The sequence below is a fragment of the Rousettus aegyptiacus genome, unplaced genomic scaffold (assembly GCF_014176215.1).
Source record: "Rousettus aegyptiacus isolate mRouAeg1 unplaced genomic scaffold, mRouAeg1.p scaffold_m13_p_2, whole genome shotgun sequence".
Classification (NCBI taxonomy): Eukaryota; Metazoa; Chordata; class Mammalia; order Chiroptera; family Pteropodidae; genus Rousettus; species Rousettus aegyptiacus.
In genome coordinates, this window is record NW_023416295.1 from 136,303,122 (window position 1) to 136,316,507 (window position 13,386).

General features: G+C 33.1%; 1 protein-coding gene across 3 annotated transcripts; it reads left to right on the forward strand.

Annotated features, from left to right (window-relative positions):
- Positions 1-9: 9 nt before the first annotated feature.
- On the forward strand, positions 10-12,265 carry ZCRB1 (zinc finger CCHC-type and RNA binding motif containing 1). Of its 3 annotated transcripts, none has more exons than XM_016123550.2 (9): positions 10-207; positions 1,007-1,145; positions 1,254-1,339; positions 3,340-3,368; positions 6,101-6,212; positions 6,558-6,665; positions 9,483-9,595; positions 9,695-9,770; positions 10,544-12,265. In XM_016123550.2, exons 3-9 carry the CDS (start codon positions 1,256-1,258, stop codon positions 10,673-10,675), a joined length of 654 nt encoding a protein of 217 aa, XP_015979036.1. In that variant the 5' UTR covers positions 10-207; positions 1,007-1,145; positions 1,254-1,255; the 3' UTR covers positions 10,676-12,265. The 3 variants fall into 3 exon arrangements, with proteins under 3 accessions (XP_015979036.1, XP_015979038.1, XP_015979037.1); XM_016123551.2 differs by having other exon boundaries at positions 12-207; positions 1,007-1,136; XM_016123552.2 differs by lacking the exon at positions 1,007-1,145.
- Positions 12,266-13,386: the final 1,121 nt, after the last annotated feature.

The window sequence follows — 13,386 nt, forward strand, 5'->3', positions numbered from 1 at the left end:
AAAAGCGCCCGCCTCTGGGCCCGCCTCCGGGGCCTGGGTCTAACGAGAGCCGGGAAGCGGTATGCTACCATTTCGTCTGCGGCCATGACCCCTCCCAGTACCCGTGATGCCAAGGCCGATGCCAGGGGCGAGGAATAGTCGGGGTTGAGTCCCAACGGAGCGGAGGGTTCACGCTCTTCTGATCTCCCGGGCTCGCCCCACCTGAAGGTAAACAGCTCCTCGGCTGCGGCCTTTTCTCCTGCGGGCCCCTCTCCAGACCTAGCCGCCGAAATGATGTGTCCTTTCTCATGCCACTCTTTATTCCAGGACCTTTGCCGTTGGCTGCCCTCGCAGTTCTTACTAAAAAGGCTAACGTGTAGAGTTTCAAATGGGAAAATTTCAAAAACGACCAATCGATGTTGAGTTTCTGAAGTTGCCTGATTCCCCAAAAGCATCCCAAGTATCAAGCAGTTTTCGCATTACTTCGCGAGTTGGCACGCCTTAGACTCAATATTTTGCTATTTGTGGTAGACTGTACTATCTTAAATAATATCACACACGCTTTTTAAATCGAAATTTGAATTTGGTTGAACCAGATATAACTTTCAGATAATTTTCTGACTTTGTATAATTAGGTATGAAAATTACAGATTACATGTGTAAACTTAAATATACAGGTCAGTATTCTTCAAGGCATTGAAACCTATTCATATAACAAAATGTATCATTTCATAAGTTAGCAATAATCTGCAAAATTAGTGATTGCAAAGAACTATATGTAAATCAAAATGTGAGGCTAAAGTTTCCTCTTAACACCACTTCAGAGAAAAATATAAAGACAACCAAAAAGGTACCCAACCATTGTATTAGTGAAAATCATGGCTGAGGTTCTTTCCGAGGTTCCAGGCTCTTTCTGGTGTGTATAGGCAAGGTATTTGAAAGCACCTTCTTGCTCTTAGCCTTAGAGAGGTTGAGTAACCTCGGAGTCTTCATCTGTTTAAAATTCATCTCTCTATTCATGCCATAGATCAGCACTGAAAAGGTTAGAGTGAAGAATCCACATGAAAGGACCAGAAAATTCTTTTAATTGGTGTCTGGAGAAAAGGAATTTCTTAATTCATCCAGCTGGAATTCTTGTTCTTAACTACTACTAAGAAGTAAGGAAGGTGTGTGAATGTGGCATAATTAGATCGGTGATTGCCTGTATTGATTTTATTTGGAATGAAGAATACCTGGCTTAGATTGCTTCTGGGTCTGTTTGTTTTCTTTTCTAGAAATGAGTGGTGGATTGGCCCCAAGTAAAAGCACAGTGTATGTATCCAACTTACCCTTTTCTCTGACCAACAATGACTTATACCGGGTAAGTAAGTTTTAGTCTAAGTACTGTTATCTTTGGAAATCTCTATTTGAGAAACAGATGTAATTTAAGCATACAGTTCTCCTTGGCAAAAAGTATGTTCCAATGCACTTAAACCGTTAATACCAAACACCTCTATTGCAATCAGGAGTAAGTGAAAAAAAAAAAAATTATATACTCATAATTTCCAGAGAGAATCTGCAGTGCTTTTAGAGGATAACAAGTTCTTTATAAACACAGAAGACACAGCTAACATAATGGAGTGGGAGCAACTTGTGATAGGTTGATTTTTCCTGATTGTGTACTTGGCTTTTAAAATTCATAGTGGGGTGGAGGTTTTGGAGGAAAGAGCTGATGGAAGCAACCCTCAGATTTTGAAAGTGTATCTTAATTTATGTATGTGGCAGAAACTTAACAGTTAATAAATTTTGTTTTCAAAATTTATTACCTAAAGGGACAAGTGTGATTGAGAAGGAAAAAAATCCCTTCCAACATCTTTTTTCACTTCTTCACCTTAGAACAAAAGTTCCTGTAAAGTCTGTCTTGCAGATTGGAGTTTGAGAGGAACTGGAAAGAATGACATGAATCCTCTCTTCCAAGTGTGTCCTCTTCTCTCTGCTGACATCTTTAGGTAGATAGATGTTAAGTAGAGAGATGCTGCATAGTTTATCCATAGTACTTGATTAATTAAGAGAGATTGAGTCTCAAAGAACAGGAGAAAATGAACTTTAGTTTCCTTGTTACAAAATAGACATTTCTGTATTTTTTAAACATTTACTGTTTCTTGAGCGTTTCTTGAGCACTCTTACAGGTACTAGGAACTCAGCAGTGCACAAAAATATTAAAATCCTTGGCACTCACAATAAGCAAGATAGAGAAATAATATGAACTATATAGAAGTCAAATGATGTTATTTGTTAGATACTCAGTTAATGTTAAGATATCAGGTACTAAGGAAGAAAAAGAAGAAAAGGGGGGTTATTAAATGATAGGTTGAGAATGGAGGTAAAACTTTACATGGTGGTCTAAAGTCTTATTGAGAAGGTGACTTTGGAATAAAGACCTGAAGGAAGTAAGAGGTAGCTGCACAAATGTCTAAGAGACAAGCATTTTAGGCATAGGGTAAAATCAAGTGAAGAGAAGAGGCAGGGCAGTCAGAGGTAAGCCCATGCAGAGGTACCTGATAGGGCCTACCTGGGTAATGGTAAGGACTGAGTGAAATGAGGCTGTTAGAAAGTGTTACATGGAAAGCAGTCTGTTATTGATTTTCAGAATTCAGTGTGGCTAACTAGTTAGACTACATTCCAGCATTATACAAGTTAATCAAAGAACTCAAAATATATTATTGTATATATTGCATATATTAATGTATTCTAAAGACTCTTCTAAGAAGCATTATATAATAAATAGGAACTATTAGTATTTAGGTAGTGGTCAAAATGGAAGTAGATGAGATTGACAGTGCAGTGGTAAAAGAGAAGAAAGGGCCCACTATAAAGTTCCACCAACATAATAAGGGTGGGCAGAAGAAGGAAACTGATGGGAATGGGTTTTTCATTATAGAAGTTGTTTGTTTGTTTGTTTATAAGCAGTCTAATGATCTGTCTTCTGAGACAGTGATTGCTTGATAGAGTGGAGGTAAGCTGGAAATAGTGATATTTGAAGCACACGGTTTTGCTGTGCTGGAGCTATGATGGGGTTGATAGCTGCCATGGACATACCATAGGAGCACAGCAGTTGTGCAGTGTGTATGCCTTTGATCTACCACACATGAAGTGTGTATGTGTGTGTTATCCAATTTAGGAAATGAGGCAGATACTGTGATTCTAATAACAATAAAAAAAAAATAGTCACTAAAAAAAATATATCTTCTAGGGTGTGCCTTATAGATTTAAGGCTAAAATTTTTCATAAACTAACAATGTCAGTGTATACAACCTGAAATTTTAAATTTTTTATGATTTTAAACTAAATTGTAAACTACTATGTGGTATTTTGTTTCAGATATTTTCCAAGTATGGCAAAGTTGTAAAGTAAGTATTCACATCAAATTTTGAAACTTTAATTAAAAGTTTATCTTAATTTACTTCTCCATTATTTTTTAATGGAAGTAGAATTACTATTTTTTATAAAATAAATATTTCATGTAACAAAGAAAATAAAAATACTCCTGTTAACATTTTTATGTATATTTCAGTCACTTTTCTATGTATATAAACATGTATAGATAATTTTTTTAAAGACTCAGTTCAATATACATACAATTTTATTGTCTTTATTTAACTTGACATATCATAAATATCATTCCTTGTACTATAAAGATACATCCTCATATTTAATTTTTTCATGGTATTTATATGCCATAATTTATTCAAACTGCAATTTCTTACATTATTGAGAAATAAAACTGATTCTGTTATCCAATATAATACAAAAGTTACATATTTTGGTTACTAGAAGATATGCTATCGAGTATACTAAAAGTGAATTATCATTGGTCAAACAAATGTAAATAATATTTAGAATATTATTAGAATGTAAATTGCAACACTTCATATGGCATGCAAAGTGCTTATGAGACTGATAAGTAAATAGAAAACATATTCTCTGCCTTCATAGCAAGTATTGGAAAGACTAGAAACATACAGAAATGGTAGAGATGATAATATCAATTGGGACTGAGAGTAAAGAAAGGATAAAGGGAACCTGAGGTTCTCATATTTAATCCACTAATCTAAATCAACCAAGTAACCATATATGGGACAAAGAAGTAAAAGCAAGACTTTGTCATTCTAACTATTTTATAATCAATGTATATTCTAGTATGAATTTTAAATCATATTTGAAATTCTAAGAATTTAGAAATTTATCTTAATTAGTTTTTCTTCTACCTTTTGATAAATGGATGTTAAACATTGGAGGTTCATTTGCATCCTAAGGTTAACTTGTTTTAAACTTACTTCTTTATTAAAAATCATCAAAAATGCTTCTAGGTAAATTTTTGGGTCTTCAGAATATCAAACAGTTGTCATTATCAATCAAGATACTAATAATGATGATATGTAACAAGGGGCATAGAAATGTGCTAGTCACTGTTTTAATACCCTTACCTATATTATATCATTAAATTCTGACAAGTACCTAATAAGTTAAATACTATTATTCTAATATTATAAATGACAAAACTCACAATGCAGTGTATGTATATGACTTAGTTGAATTGTACACTAGAAACTTATTGGATTGTTAATGTCACTATAATATATAAAAATAATTATTTAAAAAAATAACAATAAGTTAAGTGACAAAACTGAAACGTTTGGTTAGCCTAAAATTTTATTGCCAGTTAGTGGTGGAGGCAAAAGTTAAATCCAACAGTTTGATTCCAGAGCCTACTCCCATAACCATATCACCTTTTCTTGTTTTTTTCCCCCTATCAAAATCTCTGAATGAATTTCCATACAAATATAATTATAAACCATGAGAATGCTATGACATTAAAGACAGAATTATTAGTACTTAAAAACAGGGAAGACTTGACCCAGTTTAGAAAGTCAGGGTAGATTTACCTAAGTCAGTATCCTTCAAGTTGAAACCTAAAGTTGAAGTAAGTGTTAATTAGGCAAAAAGAATGAGAGGAACATTTCAGGTACAGGAAATAGCTTGTGGCAAGAGAAAATAAAGTGAGATCATGAAACAGGCCAATATGACTAGAGATAAGTGAACAAGAGAGAGAAAGTCCAAAATGGGTCCAGAGATGGAAGCAGGCCCCTAATCTTGCTTCTCGGCCATATTACAAGATATTTTGTTTTCATCCTAAGAATACCAGGAATCCATTGAAGAATTTTAAATGAAGGAGTGACATTGTCCTACTGCCTTTATATTATTAGTGAGTGAATGACCACATGAATAAACAAATAGATGCACTCTTTTGAGAAATTACTTTCCCATTTGTATCTCTTTTTGTTTTTGTTTTTTTTTAACATATTGAGCTAGAAGTTACAGAGACACCCTAAAGGGGTTTATATTAAAATGTATGTAATGGGGCATTGTTTATTCATAAGTAGATTTCAGTAGAGATTTGCAGAAAGGAGGAGAGATTATTTCCCCTTCCCCTTGTAACTACCCTATTCCAACCTTGGAATCAGCCATTTCTCTAAAGAGCCCTGTTAATCATTTTCAAACTATGTTTAATGACAAATGATGAGCAAAGGCCAGAAGATAGTAGGGATGTTTAAGGGGTCAGGAGAAAGGGTAGGTTCTTTGTTCTTATCACCATCCCTATCACTTAGGTACCTTGAGTGGTATGACTAAGAACCACAGACCTAGAGATTCTTTAAAAGAATATCAAGAATATAGTTAGATTCTAAAACCTAGAAAAAAGTAAGTGATTTAACTTTTTGTATAGAAGAGAATACCTTGTTTTGTTTTTCTGCAGAGTGAGAATTAGGGAAGAGGAATTATGCTTACTTTTCAAGATTCCTTGTCTAATCTCTTCGTCCTTCATCCTCTGATTAACGTTTGATCACATACTTCTAATCATACCTGTGTACGCTATTGTTAAATCAGTATCACACTTCCTCATTTCCATTCTTCTTGATATCCCATGACTTTAAAGAGATAACTATATGTCAAATGTATTAAATTATCTTAGTGTAAATGTTTTATTAATCCTTTTTGAACACTTAGATTTTCCAAATTATTATTAATATCTGTTTCATTTATTGCTGCCTCATTATTTTGAACTATTTGTTTGTGCTTTAAGGGTTACTATAATGAAAGATAAAGATACCAGGAAGAGTAAAGGGGTTGCATTTATTTTATTTTTGGATAAAGACTCTGCACAAAACTGTACCAGAGCGATAAACAACAAACAGGTAAGCCATTAATTCCTAACACGGCTTTTAACCCAAAAGCCTTTCTGTTCATCCATGCAAAAAATGTGGGGAGGTAGAGGATGGCTATCAATAGATTCGGAGGGTATTTAACTCAGGAAAAAAGAAAAAAGGTCAAAGCTGTACCGGGTTCCCAAACATGTATAGAATCTAAGGAATAAGAATCTATTTTACAGGATAGAATTTGTCACACCTAGGTAGGCAATCGCTAAAATAATCTAAAAAAATAAAATGGAATTGAAAGTTTGAGGAAATACGATCAAATAACTGTAGTTTTGGTTTTCAATGAAATACATCCCTTTGCATTTACATTTTACTCTGGTTTAGTTATTTGGTAGAGTGATAAAAGCAAGCATTGCTATTGACAATGGAAGAGCAGCTGAGTTCATCCGAAGACGAAACTACTTTGATAAATCTAAGTGTTATGAATGTGGGGTAAGTATACCTAAAACTTAATATAATTGTCATAGTTTACTTTAAAGTATTTTTCACATCAGTGTTTATTTGTGCTCTCCAAAACTCCCGGCTGGCTTAAACCAGGTTATGAAAGTTGTTTTACTTTGGGACTCTAGGCTCATCTAAGTAAACTCAATTGAAATGTAGTATATAAAGATAAACTGAGTTGGGTAATATAGAGTAGTATTTTCTCTAGTTTCTAAATCTCTGAAAATTGTTAGATTAAAGAGTGTTGACTACTTATACTATTGTCTTGAAAGATTTTGATGACTCATAAATATTTGTGTTAATGGGATATTGCCTATTTCTATAATATTTTGCCAGTGTTTAAGCATCACAGTTCAGTGTAAACATCATATGACCTATCCTCTATGGAATATTGTGTTTTAAAAGTTTTGGGTTGTTTTTTTCCCATTAGTATTACTAATGTTTTGTAACTGAACTATCCCCAAATTGTATCTAGTTATCATCTATTGTTACCCATTTGAACTTTTGCTGATATGTAGCCATAAAATAACTTTGCACAAGGCCCATAATGATGCCAAGAGAATTTCAGTCTGAGTCTCATTGCTGTCCGTTCCCAAAATGCTGTCAACATAAGAAACGTTGAGAATTTTTATAAGAGTTTATTAGAACCCAACTGAGGACATGCTGGGGAGCAAGATCTCAAATGCTCTGGAGAATAAGTTTCGCAGTTTCTTTTATGCATTTGAAATTAAGGAGGAAATGTAGGTAAGATTACGTGAAGGTGGGAGAAAGCAAGGGGTAGGGGGGAATTGGAATACAGAATAGTTGAGATTATGTGTTTTTATGTTTTAGATAAGGGGTCCAAATGGGCGGTCACATGTTAGAAAAAAAGAGTCTGAAAAGAGGCATTTCAAAAGTGTATTAACCTGGATACACAGAAACAATGGACACAGCTTGCTTAAGACAAACATAACCTTTTACTAAAGAAGTTATATGCCTGGGGCTTGACTACCCCCATGACCTGTCCAGTTAGGAATTTATGATCAGATAACCCTGTGAGGCTACTTTCCATACAATCCCTTTTTTCATCCACATGTATATATAAAATACTTAAAAAAAAAAAAAAAAAAAAACAGGGTCCAGAGGTATTAATGGTGGGGAGCTGGGGAGAGGATTACTGAGAGACATTGCCCTGGCTATAAAATCATGCAGAAGATACAAGAAAATGGATTAGGGTCCTTTCCCCCCTGCCATTCCCTAATAACTCCCCCTCTCTCCCTGCCACAAAAATAGATTTAAAAAAGGGAGGGAGGGAGGAAAGAAGGCCCTTGGGTACATTCCGTCAATTCCTGAGATTCTGTTACCTCTTAAATTAATGTATCAGAAACTGTGTTCCAGAGTCCTGAGTTTTATTAAAATAGGGGGGTGGGGCGGGGAGAAAGAAAAGAAAGGAAGGGAGAGATGAGCAGTTATGGTCAGATACATTAGTATGTATCCTCATATTCACAGTAAATATTAAATAATCTGAGAAATCCTAGATGAATCTGTTAATCTGTTTTTTTGGTTTATTTTTCCATAGGTTTGTTATATTATACTTTGTACATTTTTATATTTCTTAAAAAACTTCCCCACCAAAAAATCTGTTTACCTTTAGTTAGCCTCGTTTTTCTCAGTTATTTCACAATTAAATCCTTTTTTTAAAAAAAAATATGGGACATGTTTCTACTTTTTTAGTATACTTCTTTTTCAAAAACAGTTTGGAAAATGCTTCGCTAAATACATTCTGTCAGCAGTTCATTAACAATAACACCTCTTGGGTTCAGCTGTGTCCCCAGGTAAACAGTCTTATTTCATGCTTTGTTTAAATATACTTGAAAAGCATGGTTATTTTTCTTTTCCATTGTTCTAATCCTGACTCAACCTCTCCTTACACCATTACTCTCATATATTACTTCTTAAATATAGTTTAGTGAGCTGATGTACAGATTATAGTTCATATAGTTCATTGTTTTATGTTTACAACTCAGTGTTATGGCTCATTATAATTTTTTGGCTAGTCCAGCACTGTCAAATATGAATTTAATACAAGCCACAAATGTAATTTTAAAGTTTCTAGTAGGCACATTAAAAAAAGAAACAGGTAAAATTTAATATCTTTTATTTAACCTTACATCTAAAATATTATCACTTGAACTATATAATTAATGTTTTAAAAAATTCAGATATTTTACATTCTTTTTTCATATTCAAAATCCAGTATGTATTTTACCCTTACAGTGCACAACAGATCTCAGTAACCACAAGAGAATTAGGGCTATTGGCTACCACAATTGGACAGTGCAGGTATAGTCTAGATATGAAAGGAACAAAATGAAATTAATTAATAGGAAAAGTGAGGAAAACAAAATTTTCCACTTGGTTTTGAAACAGAATATTAAGCAACATCTTGGAAGTTATAAATAGTTTTGTCCTAATTTTATCAAATAATAAGTTAAAATTTTTATATTTAAGGTAGATAACCCATTTAAATTTTGAATTGTTTTATATATTGAATCTTGAGATTTAAAATGTGTGAAGGAAGAATATTTCTTTTATTCCTAGTGAGCTACTAAAATACTCCCTTATTGTTAAAACAGCTTATTAAGAGTTCTAGTCTCTAATTTCCTCCTTCTGAATAATAAAGTTTATTCATTTCTTCATGTATGTTCCCAGTGTGACAATATATTTTCTTCCTAAAACCTTTTAGTCTCTGGGGTACCAGGCAAGTTTCTGTTAATAACACAACAAATATAGTGCTTTTTTCCTTTCCTTTTCAATGGGCAACAAAAGGAAAGTGGACACTTAAGTTATGCCTGTCCTAAAAATATGCTTGGAGAACGTGAACCTCCTAAGAAGAAAGAGAAAAAGAAAAAAAAGAAAGTTCCTGAACCAGAAGAAGAAATGTATGTATATCCACTCTTACGAAATACATTATTGCGTTGCTTCTGTCTTTTTACTACTGGTTAAGTATGTTATGTTTTTTTGTTTTTGTTTTAATTTAGTGAGGAAGTAGAAGAAAGTGAAGATGAAGGGGAAGATCCAGCTCTTGACAGCCTCAGTCAGGCCATAGCTTTCCAGGTACTAAATAGTTCTTTTAAGAGGCACCATGCCATAGCTTCCTTGGGTTACTTTATATTCTTTGCTTATTTTATTGATCATCTCATTGTGGCAACCTGTCTTTCCGCTTCATCTCCTAAATCTTAGGAGACAGGCTACATCTCTACGGTCTTTGGAGCAGTATGATAGAAAAGTTCTCATTGGTTCTTTCTAGATTTTAAGGGCCCCACAACATGTTTAATGTCTTAATTCGTTTTCATTATAGAATTGAACAGAACTATTTGATAAAAATAAGTTTAACTCAACAGAAAAAATTTTATTAAATCAAAGACATTGTTTTAAAAGAAGCTTTACTTCAAAACAAAACCAAAAACGTATTTTTGACTGTTAAAGGCCTTAATACAAATATATGAAACATTTTTTGTCTCCTAATTTTTATATAACCAGATGTTTTATTTTAATGTAGTTGGTATATATATACATCAAAATTTTTTTCCTGTTAGGTAACTAATGTATTTTATGTAACATTCCCACCTCCAGCACAGATGGAAAGTACGCCTCATCTTATGTGCCTCTTAATTAATAGAAATTTCCTATAATAATTTTGAGTAACATGGTGAGACTGGGTAATAACTCAGAAGTGAGGGAGGAATATCCTGATGGAGTAGAATTGTTTACATGGACTGGGAGTGTAGGGAGCGTTGACACGTGTATGTTTTTGCATTGTTTTAAATTAATGTACCATAAATTATACTAAAAAGGTTCCTGGTTTTGTTTTCTGACTCACATTACAGCAAGCCAAAATTGAAGAAGAACAAAAAAGATGGAAACCAAGTTCAGGGGGTCCCTCGACATCAGATGATTCAAGACGCCCAAGGATAAAGAAAAGCACATATTTCAGTGATGAGGAAGAACTTAGCGATTAAAATTATATTTATTATGTAAATATCATTAAAAACTTTTTTTTATTCTTAGAGTATCAAGTTTAGTTGGGACTAAAGATTACTTTTAGAATTTGGGCATAAGAATACTTAGTACCAAATAATTTTTTACTATAAAATAGTTCAGAGGAAGTTGAAAAGAAGTTCTAAAGTATCATGTTTCTATTTTGCCTTAGCAGAATAATAAAAATCAAGATTTTCTAATAACTGTTAATCTTGAAAACAGTTTATTTGAATAAAAAAAGATACCATCATAGTAATGCTATTATCATCCCAGGAAGAAAGTTTATTCATGTCTGATTGGTTTCCAAGAGGACTTTTAAAATAAATTTCATCTTTAAAGCAAAAACTTGATAAAAACTGTGAAAAAGTTGAATGATTTGTTATAAAATGTTAATTTTTCAAGAGATTTGGTTTTAAATATGGGTGTTTTGTCACCTTATTTCTCTTAGCTTTATCCCAATCTAGAAACATTGTAATTTCCCATAAAATTTAAAGTAAAGTAGCTCTAAAAAGCTTAAAACAAAACAGCATTAATTTTCCCTGCCTTTGGCACCAAGTTGCATTCCCCAGAACCAGCTAACTTCTTTAACTGTTTCTTTTCCTATGTACATATATTTTGCTAAATAAAATACATATATTTTTACCACTTAATTCAGAAAAGGATAAAGAAGGATTTTTCAGTCTCCTATTCTCCCCAATGCCCTTCTCCATCTTCTCAATATGGCTATGTTAAACTTTTAGTTAAATCCATATTTACTGTTTTTATTTTATGACCATGTAAATACTGTTCACTTCTGAATTAACAAGTGTGCCGTGATTACATTTTTCCTAGAGTTAATCATTGCCTCATTCTTTCGTGTATTATATTTCATTTTATTTATTACTAAATTTCCCCATATCTTCTGCAGATAGTTATAGGGGAATGGGATTATGGAGCCTTTAATTTTCTACTTTGTATATTTTTATACTGTTTGAATGCTCTTAAAAAGAACATTTATTAGTTTTTTTAATTACTAAAAGCAAGAAAAGTATTTCCACTTTGAAAACTATAAAAGTAGTGAAAGTGTTTCACCACTACCAGCAAAGAACTTTTTAGATTTCAGTGAGGAAACCAGACAAAATGATTGAGTGTTGACTCTACTTTCTATGTTCTACCCATTAATTCACCAAATTTAAAACAAAAAATAATTGGAGAAAAAAACGCCATAAAATATAGAAAATTTTATATGAATACATTTGAATATGAACAGACAGATCAGCATCAACAAATATTTGAAGAAAAGCCTCCAACACAATAGAGACCCAGATGACCAGACCAAAAAAGGAGCTTAGTGGAGCTGAGGAATTTTGGCTTTAAAAATCTATCTGGCCTCATGGATTTCAGAGAAAGGGACTGTGAACCTGTAATAAATTTGGTACTTTCTAATGTAAAAGCATTTGTCAAGTAGAATGCTTGTCTTGCTGAATGTAAGTTGCTTTCTTTTTCTCTGCAATCATTTATTTACTCATTGGTTTTTTTGACTAGATATCTATTCTGAAACTGCCAATTATAATTAAGTATTAAATGTTAAATTCATTTTTTGGTTTTATATTCCTAAGTGCGTGTATGTGACACACAACAGCAATCGTGAAATATTTAGGCATTAAAATGTATAAAGAGTAAAATTTTGGGTACCATATCTAGAGAAGTACAGTACTTAAAAGCTTTACATAGACTATACCATAGATAAGTCAATAATTTAGACTTAATCATTTATAGAGTGAAAGCATGATTTTAAAAGGTGACAGGAAGAGTCACCTTCCTGGATTACATAACTGAGACATTAAGCTTCAGAAATGGGTGAAAGGGTTAAAATGTAATTAAAAGTCTATTTCCTTTGTCTCTTAAAACTATTTTCCTCTGTACTACCTTCATTTTTTAGCAAGCTTTCTTTATGTAATAGCAGAGATGACCATAAGTATCTCTAAAGCTAGGAGTCCTAATAATGAGAAGCCCTCTTCTGCATTGGTTCCAGCAAAAGTCCCAAGACAAGCCGTGGTTGGCCAAGACTGTGTCACATGAGGAGTAGGGTCAGTCCCACCCAACCCACATAGACTAAGGGTGTTCCTATACAATGTATCTATTTTTGGTTTGGAGTCAATGTGGAAATTATCTTGTCAAAAAAAGTTTAAGCTCTCATTTCATCATTGTCAAAGACAAGACAGGCAGTTGAGCAGGATGCACAGAAAAAATGGAGATGCAGCACCAAACAAAAAGAAGCCATTTCCCATAAAAAGCAGTTTCCACAGACTATTTGCAGAACATACAGAAAAAGGATAAAGTCTCTTCAGAAAGCAGTTTGATAAGCACTTTTACTTTAACAATGTAAGCAATTACAGTCAGACTGTAAGTCCACAGCATGAGTTAGGCACTTTTAAAAATTATAAGACCCAAATTTTAAGAACCCTTAGGTTATAGTATAGATAGAACCAATTAATAATTTCAGTTAAGATCTGAGACCTAGAGTAAGCCAACCAGAAATATAACAGCTTTTATAGATTATAGTCTTCAGCAGATCCTTTCAGGGAGAGTTGCAATTTTCATCAGCACATCTTTTTAGATGCATGGTTTTATGAGAAACATGTAACCTTTTATAAGAGACGATACAGTCTGGTCAGAGCTTTATGTGTATGCTCAAAACAAGTTAAATACA